At 41.9% G+C, this 13,606-nt stretch overlaps 1 protein-coding gene across 4 annotated transcripts; it reads left to right on the top strand.

The window, feature by feature from the left end:
- Positions 1-1,510: 1,510 nt before the first annotated feature.
- Positions 1,511-13,433, top strand: atf7ip2 (activating transcription factor 7 interacting protein 2). 4 transcript variants are annotated; one of them, XM_063221735.1, is made up of 15 exons: positions 1,511-1,601; positions 2,067-2,134; positions 3,307-3,432; positions 4,513-4,605; positions 7,380-7,411; positions 8,171-8,199; positions 8,369-8,427; positions 9,005-9,050; positions 10,100-10,158; positions 11,137-11,194; positions 11,287-11,351; positions 11,734-11,791; positions 12,344-12,378; positions 12,476-12,535; positions 12,839-13,433. In XM_063221735.1, the coding sequence occupies exons 2-15, from the start codon at positions 2,069-2,071 to the stop codon at positions 13,247-13,249; spliced, it is 1,197 nt and encodes a 398-aa protein (XP_063077805.1). In that variant the 5' UTR covers positions 1,511-1,601; positions 2,067-2,068; the 3' UTR covers positions 13,250-13,433. The 4 variants fall into 4 exon arrangements, with proteins under 4 accessions (XP_063077805.1, XP_063077800.1, XP_063077821.1 ...); XM_063221730.1 differs by having other exon boundaries at positions 1,524-1,645; XM_063221751.1 differs by having other exon boundaries at positions 1,524-1,645; positions 4,513-4,596.
- Positions 13,434-13,606: the final 173 nt, after the last annotated feature.

Below are 13,606 nucleotides of genomic sequence, written 5' to 3' on the forward strand. Positions count from 1 at the left end.
GATAACCACCTCCCTGCAATCAGTGTTTTACACTTGGGATGTCTGGGAACGACGCAAAACAGGCTCAATGTGAAACATTGGCGAGCTTATTCCCCAAGCACCACGCCATGCTTTCTTCTCGAAAATAAACAGTGCGCTCCACTGTCATTTGGATACGTTTGTATTGGAATATTGGCTACCATTTGCAGCAATATTTCACGCACTCCATCAAGAAAAAAGTAACATGATGAGCACGGGCATAGCGTTTGGATCATACAAACTTGCCAGCATGCCACCACAGCGGGTAAATTAATGAATTACCTTCGTTGTCTTCATCACAACTTCTTCAAGTAGCCTAGGCTATTCCACTAGCCTACATCCATCCAACGCACAGCTAGCAAGCCAGGGGGATGTGCCAACGTCGTAATTATTGCTATCATTATCAGAATCTGTGCGTACTACAGTGTTTTCTTCCGTTTCTTCAGTAGATGCTTTTCGGATTTGCCCCAATCGACATTTAAAATGCTGTGGTAGGTAAATTAACAGAGTCTCTTTTTCCTTTCCTGTGCTCCACTGACAAGCCATCCTCATTGAAAATATGAATGATGTAGCCTACGCCCACGATTGCGATAGTTTAGGCTATTATTTTATTAATATTAATATTGTTGCAAACAAACCACTCTGTCGAATTTACACCAAAGACATGGGCATGACAAGTTTTGTTGAGTCGCTTTGTTTACACTCTGTTTCCCATGAATCTTGAAAAACGACGGAAGCTCCCGAGGTACAAAAAAGCAAAAAGTCTGGGATTAGGTCCGGTCTGCTTTCACACCTCCAAAAGGTCCGCACCAGGGTAGTTTGATCCGGACCGAGTCCGACCTTTCAGCTCGGTCTCGGTCCGCTTGTTTGGTCCGGACCAGGATTCGCTGGTTTGTATTCAGACCATCCCAAAAGGTCCGAATCTGGTCCGTTTGGTCCTTTGGTCCGGACCAAACGTGGTAGGTGTGAATACGCCCTAAGAGTGATACATTTTGAATTCCACTTTCAATTCTGACTTTTGATCTGCTGTGCTATCAATATAGGCTAGTTCAAAAGAGCACACATGCACAAGCATTCAGAGTAAAGTCACCCATATTGACACACATACACACACACACACGCACGCACGCACACATACACACACACACACTGCCTGAAATTCCACCCTTTCAAAAAATAAAAGGGCGCATCAATTAAAAATCAGCAGCTCATATGTAGCGGTTAGGCTACATTTTGCCACAGGGTGGCGCTTTGTAGGGTCAGACAGAGCAGTCTTGCTCTGAGCTCTGAATGAGTAGGTTTGGATGACAAGTCACTTTCCAAACAAAAAAACCGCAGCTATGTTTTACTACTGCGTGTTTACAGACAGTCTGTTACTTCCTTATTGTTTCGACCACCTTTTGTATTGCTCATGTCGTCGTATAATGACATGTGGCTACTTACATTCGGGCAAACATCTGGATCTCCAAAACAAAACCCCGACTTGCCCCGCCCAATGCTGTGGGTGGAGCTATGACAAAAACTTAGCGGAAGAGGTTTATCATTCAGCAGTAGACGCCGTGTGCATTTTACACGAGTTCGAGGTATCCAAACCATTTTCAGTGTTTTTAGGAAGCATTCATGTCAGGTCGGTGACCACGTTTGCCAGTCTTTTGTGTAAAGTTCATTTCGTCTCTTGTCCATGCTTACAGTTACAGCAGATCTGACTGCTCTCGAGCTAGTTAGCTCATGCCAGCAGATTCGTGTGAACCAGTCAACTCCTGTATCTGCAGCTGGCTTGATTATTTGACTTTCGCAGCCACTTTAGGGTTTGGGGCATGGGTACATATTGAGGGTATTGGTTGATTAATATCTGACCATTGTCACGTTTTGACTAGCGTTGGAGCGTCATTGTGGAAATGAAAGGTCTTGGCTAATAGCGCTGTCGCGCGCAGGGAAGTGTTCACAGGTTCAAGTTTGTACCATGTCAGTAGCTCTAACGAAGTAACATTTGTTTTCCCTAATGCAAGCCTACCGTAATTGATTTAGCAATGCGTCCTGTATTCCAGCAATGAAGAGAAAAAGGGCAGACGGGCCGCAGCTCCCGCCCATACCCCGTGGACTTTCTGAAGCTCAGGTAAGCACACACACGTGGAACAACAAAAGCAAGTGACCGACAGGGACCGATTATGGTTCCACGGGCCTCTGGCCAAACAACAAGTGGCCCCATTCAAAAATGTTTGGTGTTTAACGGAGCTGTTGTTGGGGATTCGGGTGTTTCTCCCCCGAGAAAATGTGAAAATATCGTACTTTCAAGTACATTTTTACCACAAGAAGGGGACATAAATAAAGATCAATAATGAACTGTTTTTAGGTAGTGTGAAGGCTTGGGCTTCAGAGCCCCTTTGGCTCTTGAGCCCCTGGGCCCGGTAGGCCCGTGCAGTAATCCGCCCCTGGTGACCGTCAGACAATGAATGTGCACACAATGGAAAAGAACTGCACTGTAGTTTATGATTTCTGAGACTTGATCAGTTTTCTTCAGTATGAAAACAATAATTTGGACACAAATTGCCCTTAATCACAGATTAGACATGCACAGAATAATCGGAAGTACTTTGATAGCTGCCTTCTTAAATAATTATGCTCAGCCTTGGTTTGTAGACCTGCTGCCACTGTAATCTAGCATAATAACTCATAACCATCATCTTAACCAGATAAGAAGTTGGCATTGTTGCAGTAACTGTTGAAAGCCCCATTGGGAAACTCCAACTCCCATTGTCATTGTGACACAGCACACAAGTGAGCACTGCACACAACGAAATTGCATTCATGCCTCACCCGTGCAAGGGGGCAGCCCTCAATGGCGCCCCAAGGGAGCAGCGGGCGGGACGGTACCATGCTCAAGGAACCTCAGTCACGAAGGAGAGCACTGGTTGATTACTCCCGCCACCAACCTGGCGGGTCGGGGGTTGAACCGCCAACCTTTGGGCTACAAGTCTGACGCCCTAACCGCTTGCCCATGACTTCCCTTTGCAACTGTCGCAACTGTATGTCCCTCTGTTCCCCCTGTGTTACTATTTTGGCCAGTCTGTTGTGGGCCCACTATATTTAGTGTGGCAACACTTGGGGGGTGGATTACTGGCAAAAGGCTTGTTAGCTGATTGATGGGGTAATCATCTGAATGTCAAAAAACATAATTCACCTAAGCTTTAACTGCTGTGCCTGTCAGATTGTGAAACGTGTGACAATGTAACAAACAGGTGCAGTGTAATATTCTTCAATGATAATTGTCCACTCCATATCTTCCAGGTACAGGAAATGGTGAGCCAAAAATTTTCTGAAATCATAAAAAATCAGGACTCAACGCTTCAGAACCTGCAGAAGAAACTAAGCGAGAGTGATGCAATGATGGAAGACCGATTTAAACAGTTTAACGTAAGTGAATCTCTGTTCTTACATACGCTCTCATATGCAACATAGCTCTCACCTACCTCACAAATCTCCTCAGCCCGTACCAACCCACCTGCACCTAACCACTGTACCTCACGAATCTCCTCACCCCGTACTAACCCACCCGCACCTTACGCTCCACTGATTTACTCTTCCTTGCCACTTCCTCCACCAGTGATGGGCAAAATGGATTTATTAGTTGTAATCCAGTGCCACATATTCCAGACTTGGTTTACCTATCCCAGGGGTTCCCAAACTTTACCATGAGAAGGCCCCCCAGATACCTGTAGATTCCAGCCAAGGCCCCCCTGTCATGGGCCATGACACGCTATTTTTTTCTGCGCACCCGATTTCGCATCTCTAAGTTGGTGCATTCCTTAACCCATATAAGTAGTCCTACTACAGAATGCATAATAGCCTACATTGCAAAGAAGATTGTTTCGCTTATTTTTGTTTACGTTGGCTTCTTGGCCTATTCAATTTATACAATTATTCGTGTTATTTTGCTATATTTTTCCTGCCAACCTGCCACGTCCCCTCTGGCATCCCCTCGCGGCACTTTGAAAACCACTGACCTATCCAATTTAGCCACGTGATTGGCTGGTTGAATGGTCACCTGGTTGAGTTAAAAGACGTAAAAGAAGGTCATTTGGAATATGAGGCACTAGATTGTAACTAATGAATCTAATGCCCACAAAACTCTCCCGCTTGTACTCAATGCACCTCACGTTCCACCTTTAAAGCGAAGCTCAAAACCCACCTTTTCACCCATGCCTATTATAGTATCATAGTTGTTGTTACTGTGTTTATTTATTTATTTAAAAAATATATGTCATTTACAGTATGTTATTTTTTTTCTCTATTTCAATATTATATTTTATTTTTCTGCCTTGACTTCTGTGTACAGTGACCGTGGGTATTCTGAAAGGTGCTTAAAATAACTTGTGATTTTTTATTATTATTATTATTACTGTCTATTTAGTCTTTAACTTGGTAATACAAGCATTCTAGGTAAGTATTCGAGACAGTTGTTGACTCTAATGTTGTTGGTATTTGTATGTTCAGGCTCATATCCAGAAGGTGAAGAGAAGAGGCGATGCAGCCATTGCGTATATGAAGCACCTCAAGTCTCAAGGAACGATTCTCCCTGTGGGACAGGTTTGCTACTGCATGATTTCCTTCCTCTGCATTGAATGAAAGAAGCAAAGGACAGTACTCCTCTTTTTCTGTGTTTATTCGACCACAAAAACAGAACAAATCTGAAGAGTGCTGTCCTTTGCTACCTTCATTCAATTATGGTTTATGTGGGATTCAGCACCCAGTTAAGAACTGAGAACCATTAGGCGATAGTGTGATCGTGTCTTCTTTAATTTTACTCCTCTGCATTCTCATTTCTTTTGGCATTAGCAGTGCAGCCAAGTCTGCAAAATATTTTCCTATTTTTTGCCTAGGAATATGGAAAAAAGGCTTGTTTGACATTAACCAGATTTCTATTCAATATCGTTATTTACATTTTAGTAATTAGTATTAAATGAAGTAATATAAGCCCATTCATTAATTTCCCCTCTGGTTGTGTAACGATCAAAAATGACCGTTTTGAGACTTCATTCTTCAATAACTTCTCTATTTTTCATCATTCACAAATGAGACTTCTTGATATCCTTCAGAATATGAAATATGAAATAATGAAATATAATGAAATTGCAGAAGACTTGTGGAAGATACACAAACTTGTTACATTCATGGTGTTTCGGTCAAAAATGACCGGACCATTAATTTACATCTCCCAAAGTTATTTATAGAGACACTGACCTTGAATATACATTCAAAACTGAAGTAGCAAACATACACACACCCATACACACACACACACATACATCACATACACACCATAATTATGGAATTTCTGGAAACCCAGAAATGTTTTTTAGCGAAGGGGACTAGAGTGGCCCTGCCAGGGCTGAAATCCGGCCTTCCGGGTACCAAATTGGGGCTCTGACTGCCACACCAAAGAGCCAGACTCGTTGGCGTGGCAGTTAGAACACACCCACAACCCTAGTGATGGTCACTCCATCAAACTGCCTTCCCCTTTGGGAGGTGCACCCATGTGCATCACACACTCATGGTGTCCCTCACGCAACTGCCCATGAAGCTTCGCCCATCCAGTGCGCCCCCTTATTTATGCCTCACCCATCGATGGGGTCCCTTGCACCGGGGTCACCAATTCTGGAGGTCCCTCACATGGAATTATGTCTCACATACAATGGGTACGCTTCCGATGGCCTCACGGTAACCATCCTACTTCTGACACCATTTGTAGCGGAGGAGAGTGGAGTTGCCCTGGCAGGACTCTTGGCCTTCCGGGTAGTAAACTGAGGCTCTGACCGCTAGGAGAGCCAGGCTTGTTGGCTTGACAGTCAGAACACACCCACAAACCTAGTGATAGTCCCTCCATCACTGTTTTTGACATTAATATTTGTATGTAAGCAATGTATAGTCTTCAAATTGCAAGATGCTTACTTCCTTATATCGCTCCCTTCCCTTATACCTATACCTTATACCTATTCCCTTATACTTCCCTTATACCTATGTCAGGCTCTTTGCACTATTAGCATGAATTGACATAATTACTTTTATGGTCTGTTTAACAGCACTCCAACCAATTAGATCCTGTAGAGTTGATAAAGGCACTGCTGCTATAGTAATATCCATATGCTGTTTGTCAGGACACATCATCAGTGATGATTCATGGTGTCGCTGGGTGTTTGGGGTCTTTCAACAGCTGAACTGAACTGACAGGAGCCACTCTACTTGTCTGAGTAGAGGGTAAGGTGAACAGTTGGTGTGCAGGGAGCAGAATATCCTGGAAGGAACAGGCTTTAGCATAGCTTTCAGGGCAAGAGTTGTTATAATGCTGTTTCAACATGAGAAGGTTATTTTTGTTGTATATCAAAGTTAATGTTCCACAGCTACAAGAGCATTTTACTGTGTTATTACAACTACAACATCAGCATGTCTATGATGAGATGTGAAGTTTATTGTTGTCAATGATGTTAGAAATATTAAGAATTAACCATTTTAGTCAATGTATTATTGCATTTTTTGTGTAAGCAGAGAATTTTGACCGTTAACACCATGAACGTAACCATGTTTCTAACACAACCAGAGGGTAATTTAAGACGTTCAATCTCAAGAACACTAGTGTGTATTTCTCCGTGTGTACACAATCTCTAAATGGCTGCTGAAGGCCTTGTTGATCAGGGGAATTGCTTCAAATAGACATGATGTAGTGACTGGATATTTGTTGCCTGAAAAAAAAGCATTGTTATGTAGTGTGCTTGTGAATTTTCTTGCAGTCGGTCATGCCGGTGCTTGGCTAACATCGCTTGGCTAATATTGCTTGCCAGTGCACTGATTCACATTGTGTATTTCTTTATTAACTCCAATATTACAACCAATCAGCTTATTGGTGACATTCTTTTCCCCCAAAACACTTGACTGACATCTCACCAACTGCAAGAATCCGATGCTGTCCTACACAATGTGCTATTGAGCAGAATTTTTGTTTTTTTTTCCTTCATTGCCAATAGAGAACTTAGAGGCAATCACAACCACATAAACAAACATATCACACCCAAACAAACAAATAATACTAAAACAATCATATGCATAAAAACATATATATAAAAGAAAAGAAAATTAAATAAAAAATACATTAAAATAACAATAATAATAATGGACACATTGAAATGAAAATAAGGGGGGGGGGTCACCTTGATTGCTAGCTTAACTTATGTTATGAGCAGAATATATCTTAACACGCAAGCACAAACACCAACATGTGATGCGGTATGTTGTTGACTTTGTGATGTGTCTGTTTGCTTTTCCATGTCTGTATGGCGTCTGTCTCGTGGCCCTGTAATGCTGCTCAGAGTGCTGCCGGCGGTGCTGTCACCAACTCCAGGTACCTGTCTGTCTGGCACATCTACTTGTTTGAAGCTTTGTGATTGAAGCCCACAGTAGAGGTCTCTGGGGATTTGTGTCTTTTAGGAACAGTAGACACTATAGGCAGGCTGTTGACAAGGATTGGGAATCAGGCCTACCCTAGCATGAGTGGAAGAATGATTATGCTATATGCTAATCTGTCCGTCTATCTGGCTGTCATTTGTTTTATCTGCTGAAAAAAGCCATACTAAATTATGCCCGTCAATAGGATTTGCTAAGTGTAATATTCGTGTATTTGTAAAGCAGTCTCTGTTGAGTGGTGGATACAGCAAATACAGTTCGTAAAATATATCTTAATGATCCACCATCACTCGTCCATTTCCATGTTAAATCCATAGACCACACATTACAGTACATTGCATCTCATATTCTTTCATGTGACCATGGTGGAGGAAAGTGGATGCGGTGTTCTGCTAAATTCTTCATCCTATTTAGTCAGGAGTTAAAATTCTACATGTTGTGCATGCCAAAAGACGCCCTCTAGTGGCGACCTGTGATGCATGCAGTCTGCATGAGGATTGCTCCTGCTAGCAAAGATGAAAAAATGGAAACACTTTGGCACTGTCTCCTCCTGTAGTCATTGGCAAATGGAATTTGCAATGCCCCATCACACACAAATTGGGATTTTTGAGGCATTAATTGTTGTTAGGTTTCTGGCCTTCAAATGCGGCGCATTGAGATTGTGTGAAATTCATTTCTGAATATTTCTCCCACACAGGATCAGCTGGGAAGGCAGGGATTCTCCAGGTTGGTTTTTCTCCGCCGTCATGACTCATTGTACATTGTACCCGAAAACTAAATTATCCTCTCTAAAAGTCAACTCGAATCATATTAGGTGACCTTTGTCATTTCCAAGCATGAAAAAAAGCCTTGCTTGTAAACTACTGTCATTTTGTGTTGCCCTGTTGTACTATAGGCGTCTCCAGTGAATCTGAAAGCCGAAGACAGCCTGTGGAGGGCTTCTGGCAGGCCCGGGTAAGGCAACAGAAATGTACTCGCGCAACAACAGGACCACAAGTGAAATGTTAATAAACTGCATGGCTTGACATTGGCACCGGCCCAGTGCAGGCTTTGACTAGTAATAATTTCAAGATCAGCTACCACTTTGGTAAGTGGCTTATTTTGACACATCAGAGTGGACAATATTCTGTTATTTGCTGATTGTGCATCACATGTTTGTTTTTTTATGGTCAAGAAAATGGAGTTTCTGTTTGTTAGTACTGATCTTCTCATCTTCTGAGCTTATATGTGTTGAACTTGTCACTAAAGAAAGACACTGACAAATATATGGTAGCTTATTTGCATGATTGCATAAGTATGTAGTAGCCTAAGATGTTCAGAAGGTGACTTCATACTATTGTATTAAGGTGATCAAACAAGTGTCTTCCAGTGGCGATTTTATTTCTTGCTGTTTGATAAAATTCTGAAACTTGCGTGTGTGTGTGCATGTAATTCTGTGGTTGATTTATGTTTGCTTTGTTGCTGAGTGTAAATGTCCTTAGAATACATGGCAGCAGCAGTCATTTTGTTTTTGTTCTGTGTTTCTTATCAGAAAGCCAAAATTCAAACGGTGGACCTCACATCAGAGGAAATGTGTGGTATGTTCATGGAACCTTTTGTCATTTGTTAAGTCTTTGTGTGTGTGGTTTCTTTGTCTGCTTTCGCTTTTTTTCTAGACTTGCATAAGAAGTACTGAGTGCATGAACAGTAATAGTAATAGTAGTAATAATAAACAAAAAGATACAATCCACAGTGAGAACACCTATAATGGTGCTGACATTAGGAACAAATTGGACCATTGGACATCTTTGACTTTTGTGCCTTTATTTAGGATGGGATAATGAGATTGTGACAGAAAAAGAGTGGACAGAGAAATGGGGAAGGATAGGGAAATGAGTCAGACGTGAGCCCAGGTCCCTGAATTTAAGGTATGGCCCCTTAGCCCACCGAGCCACGATACCCCTGGATATGCGATGAACATTCTCTGACAAAGCCTTTGTTATTCAGTGGGTGAAGTGGGGAGTTTTTGAGATTGTGCAAGGGTGGAAAAAAATATTATTACTATTATTAGGTAGAACATGGCACTAGAGTGGTTGCTGCAATCCTGGCAGTCAGTATTTGGAGGTAGATCTGTGCAGTGTAAATGAATGAAGAAGGGGTCACCTCTGGCAAAAAATAGCTTAATAATGTGAAAACTTCCATCGACACACACATGCATACAAGGACGATAGTTGAAATATGCGACTGAATATCTACCTAATTTATATGAAATGATTTTTTAAATGTATTTTATCGATTCATATCATCTAAGTAGCCTGGCATTTAAAATCTGGTCCTTGATCAATGTGTCACTTCATATTCACACAGTTTTAGGCCATTTGTTTTGACAGAGGTGGGTGTGACTGTTCTTCTAGTGCTGTGTGTTCTATCTCCATGGATATTAGTTTCAAGCTTTGGGTATTCCCTGTCCGATACCAGCTCCAGTGTTTACGACTAAAAGGTGAAAATCGGTCAGCTTCGGAATGCAACAGGCGCAGGATCAGTCTTCAATAACCACACTCGCTCAACATGATATTTTAATGTTTCAGTTTTCGTTATGTTTGCCGTAGTGTTCCTTAAAAAATGTCCCATTCTGTCCTCACTGCAGAGTTTCCAGAATCAAACAGGAAGACTGTTAAAACGCAGCCAGATAGCTCGATTTCTTTGGTAAGTCATTGGCCTACATCAGTGATGCGCGGGCTGACCCGAAAGCAGCGGGCGCTTGCAATTAACTGCGGTCGACCGCAGGCACGGGTTATGAAATATTATTTTTAATGAAATTCGGGTCGGGTGCGGTCGGTCAGGACCTTTGAAATGATGCCGAATTTTAAAGTAGGCTATAGGCGAACCAATAGGCTATAGTTTACTTTAGCAGACAGGGACATTTTTTTGCGAAATAGATCAAAGTTTATATGGCTGAATAACTACGATGGTGCCACGCGCTCTGCAGGAGACTTAATGAGGCTCCTGCGTCGGCCGAATATCTTCTGCGCGCAACTGGTGCAGCAGGTGCAACCATTGAGTGCATTTTGAAGAACACAGAGGGTGCTCTCTAAACAGTGCAGTGATGGATATAGCCTACATATTTTCTTATACAATTGTAATGGTTTTGCACTCATGTGTTGCTTACAGAGTTTGTTTTCATTTCCTGTGTCGTACCATGACTACGAGGCAATCCACTTGACGGCTGGCTCCGTCTGCTCACCATTTTCACAGATTAATTTTCTCCATGTAGGCTATCCAAACGACGATGTTACCGAAATAAACAGGTGACAGTCGGCAGTCCTCATTGCATGGCCTCGGTTCAAAAATCCAACATGTCCTGTTGAAATGCACAGCTGTCTTGTTCTTGACGCAAATTCCTTTTTTAAGACCTTTATTGACGTGATTGTGCTTTGCCAATGACGCTAGGGTGTTCATAAAGACGCACGGCTACTATTTTCAAAGGCGGGTCGGCAAGCGGGCCGGGTCAATATTTTTCATGAATATTTCTTGCGGGCAGGGCAAGCGGGCGGACTAGGGAAAAAAGCGGTCGGGTGTGTCTTGTTTTTTCGTCGACCCGCGCATCACTGGCCTACATATATACAGCCAATTTGACAGACTTAGGCTTTTGTTATGATATTCACCCTGTTTTTCGTTTTCTAGAGTCCAGAAAAATGTAACATTTCTTCTCCACAACCCATAAAACTGCCAGCAACTTATGGTAAGTGGCAGACTTCAGATATCAACTTGGGCGGCTGACGCACCTTTATACTGTATTTAAAATGTTGACGGCAATGTCCATTTTTTTTACAGATTCCTCTCAACACGTTACTACACCATCTTCTCCTCGCACATCCTCTCCTCTACCTATTGTGAAGGTAATCTATTTTACACAGATAGTGTTGTAGACCTCAAAGGAGTAAAGGGGGGTCCCGAGGCAACACTGCTATTTAATTTTTATTTTTCCACACGCACTGACACGTTTCGACTCGCACAGGAGTCTTTTTCAAGGTGTAAAAGTGTTGTAGCCCTTTTTGCGACTGTGAAGATTTTCATTCCGTTAGTTATGTCATCTTGGTAAAGAGTTAAGCAGTAGCTTGAAGATATTTCCTTTCTTCCACTGATGACATATCTTCAGGTGTAATGAGACAATCTGTTATTGGAAGAAACTAATCTTCAAGCTACAAAAGAAGTCTAACTTGTGTTGAAAGAAGTGTGATGTTTTTTGTCTCTAACTTTTGTATCTGTTACATTTTTCAGCAAGAGCCACAACTGCCTGCTGTAGCCAAAAAGATAAAGACTGAAGAGGCATCATATGGTAATCATCTGTCTCTGTGGTGTTGCATTGAATTCTTAAGCTGATGTGAAGATTTGTCATCAATATCTTTACTCAGGTCCACATCAACTATTCAATATTCTAAGATATACAAATTAATGGGAGCATTTTGAGTAATGGATGCTTTCGAACCAATTTATGAAGGGTTCTAATTTTTCATGAATATGGAAAATGGTGTAAAAGAGCTATCAAAACTATCCAGCGCAAAAGATAATTTTAAATGAAAATGGACCAAACCATGGCCTAATGGATCACAGGGCATGTACTGTATGTATGCACATTTTCTGTGCGTTTTTGAATAATTATTGAATTTGGCTCACAATCTCATCCTAGATTTTGATTTTGGCCCACTGTGAATTTGAGTTTGACACACCCTGGTCTAGGGTTTAGTTTGCACCTTCGACCCCATGCCCCAAGGGCAAATAAGAAAAAAAGGAAAGCTTGGAAAGCAATGTCAGTTTCACCCATGACACCAAAAAACAGAGGCCATATTTTACTTAACTGATTCACCCTCACTCTTCTCTCTCCCAACAGAACCAGACTACCAGACTCCTCCCCCTTCTGTGAAGGTAGTCTATTGCTAACCCTTTTGCTATTACTATTGCATCATTGTAGAGGTGCCTCTAAACTCAGACGTTTTACCTACCTGTGTTTTTTTATTTGTAGGAGGAGCCACATTCTCCGAAGGCCATTATTGCAGCGATAAAAAAGGAGGAGACGCCACAGGTGAGGCGTCTTTTTAATTATCTTTATTTATTTTTTGTTTATTTCCAGCCTTAACATCTTTATTATGAGGGAGAGGGAGAGACTTTTTTTGTTGTTCATGTCATGTGAAGGATGAACCCCATTCTTTAATTATAAGTAGTAGCGTTATATAATTGTACTTTAAAGAACCCCCTAGTGAAATACTACGTGCGGTTGGCAGGGACCAATTTGGAGTGGTCACATATTGCATATTGAATGTGTAATGCAACTGTGGCATACAGTAAGACTTCAAATCCGATCTTCACCTTCCTACTTCCCCCACAGGATGACTGGAGGACGAAACTCCAGAGCTGTTTGCCAGACACGCCCTTTCCAGCATCCTTACCGTTTGACGCCACCACAAAGAATGTTCCCCAGAAACCCCTTCTGGTGGTGCGCTACCTTGATACCAAGGACAAGCATGGCATCTTTGCCAAGGTGGATGTGGAGCAAGTGGACCGCTACGGGGCCGAGATGGACTGCTACCACGTCTATGGTGCCCAGGAGGCCCTCGATGGCACAATCTCCCGTTGGCAGCTCGTCGGGAATGTGAAGGCGACTCCCCTGCCCATATATTTCCAGTTATCCATGAGCGACAGCAACCAGCGCCTCTTCTTCACAATTGTTGGCAAAGACAAATATGGCCGATATGGACCATACAGTGAAATTCAATTCATCTGCAAGCCTACAACCTGAACATTTTAATTTCAGTGTGCTATGTAATTTAAAAAAAACAAAATCCTCGATTCCTTTTAAGTTCTTCAGTTTTTCACTTTCTGAGGTTGTTTCTTCTTTTTTCACTTTCTGAGGTCATTTCATTTGCAGTGTTTTTCATGCAAAGAAATTGTATATGATTAATAAAAATTATGAATGAACCATCCCATATGAAAGTTATTACTTTGTGTCCAAATTGTTGAGGTGCTGTACCAGATGATGTAGACAGGTTTCTGAAAGGGCACAAAATGACTGTAGCCTATATAAAAAATAAAATAAAAAAAAAGACGCAGCACAGTACAGTTTAATGTAAAATGCATTTTAATGAGGACCACAAAA

The sequence above is a fragment of the Engraulis encrasicolus genome, chromosome 2 (genome assembly GCF_034702125.1).
Source record: "Engraulis encrasicolus isolate BLACKSEA-1 chromosome 2, IST_EnEncr_1.0, whole genome shotgun sequence".
In the NCBI taxonomy this organism is placed as follows: Eukaryota; Metazoa; Chordata; class Actinopteri; order Clupeiformes; family Engraulidae; genus Engraulis; species Engraulis encrasicolus.

Excerpts from the sequence above, each read along its gene's own strand:
- atf7ip2 (XM_063221730.1), top strand. Across the intron at positions 4,606-7,379 it reads CGATTCTCCCTGTGGGACAG|AGTGCTGCCGGCGGTGCTGT; the intron begins GTTTGCTACTGC and ends AATGCTGCTCAG. Across the intron at positions 12,379-12,475 it reads CTCCTCCCCCTTCTGTGAAG|GAGGAGCCACATTCTCCGAA; the intron begins GTAGTCTATTGC and ends TTTTATTTGTAG.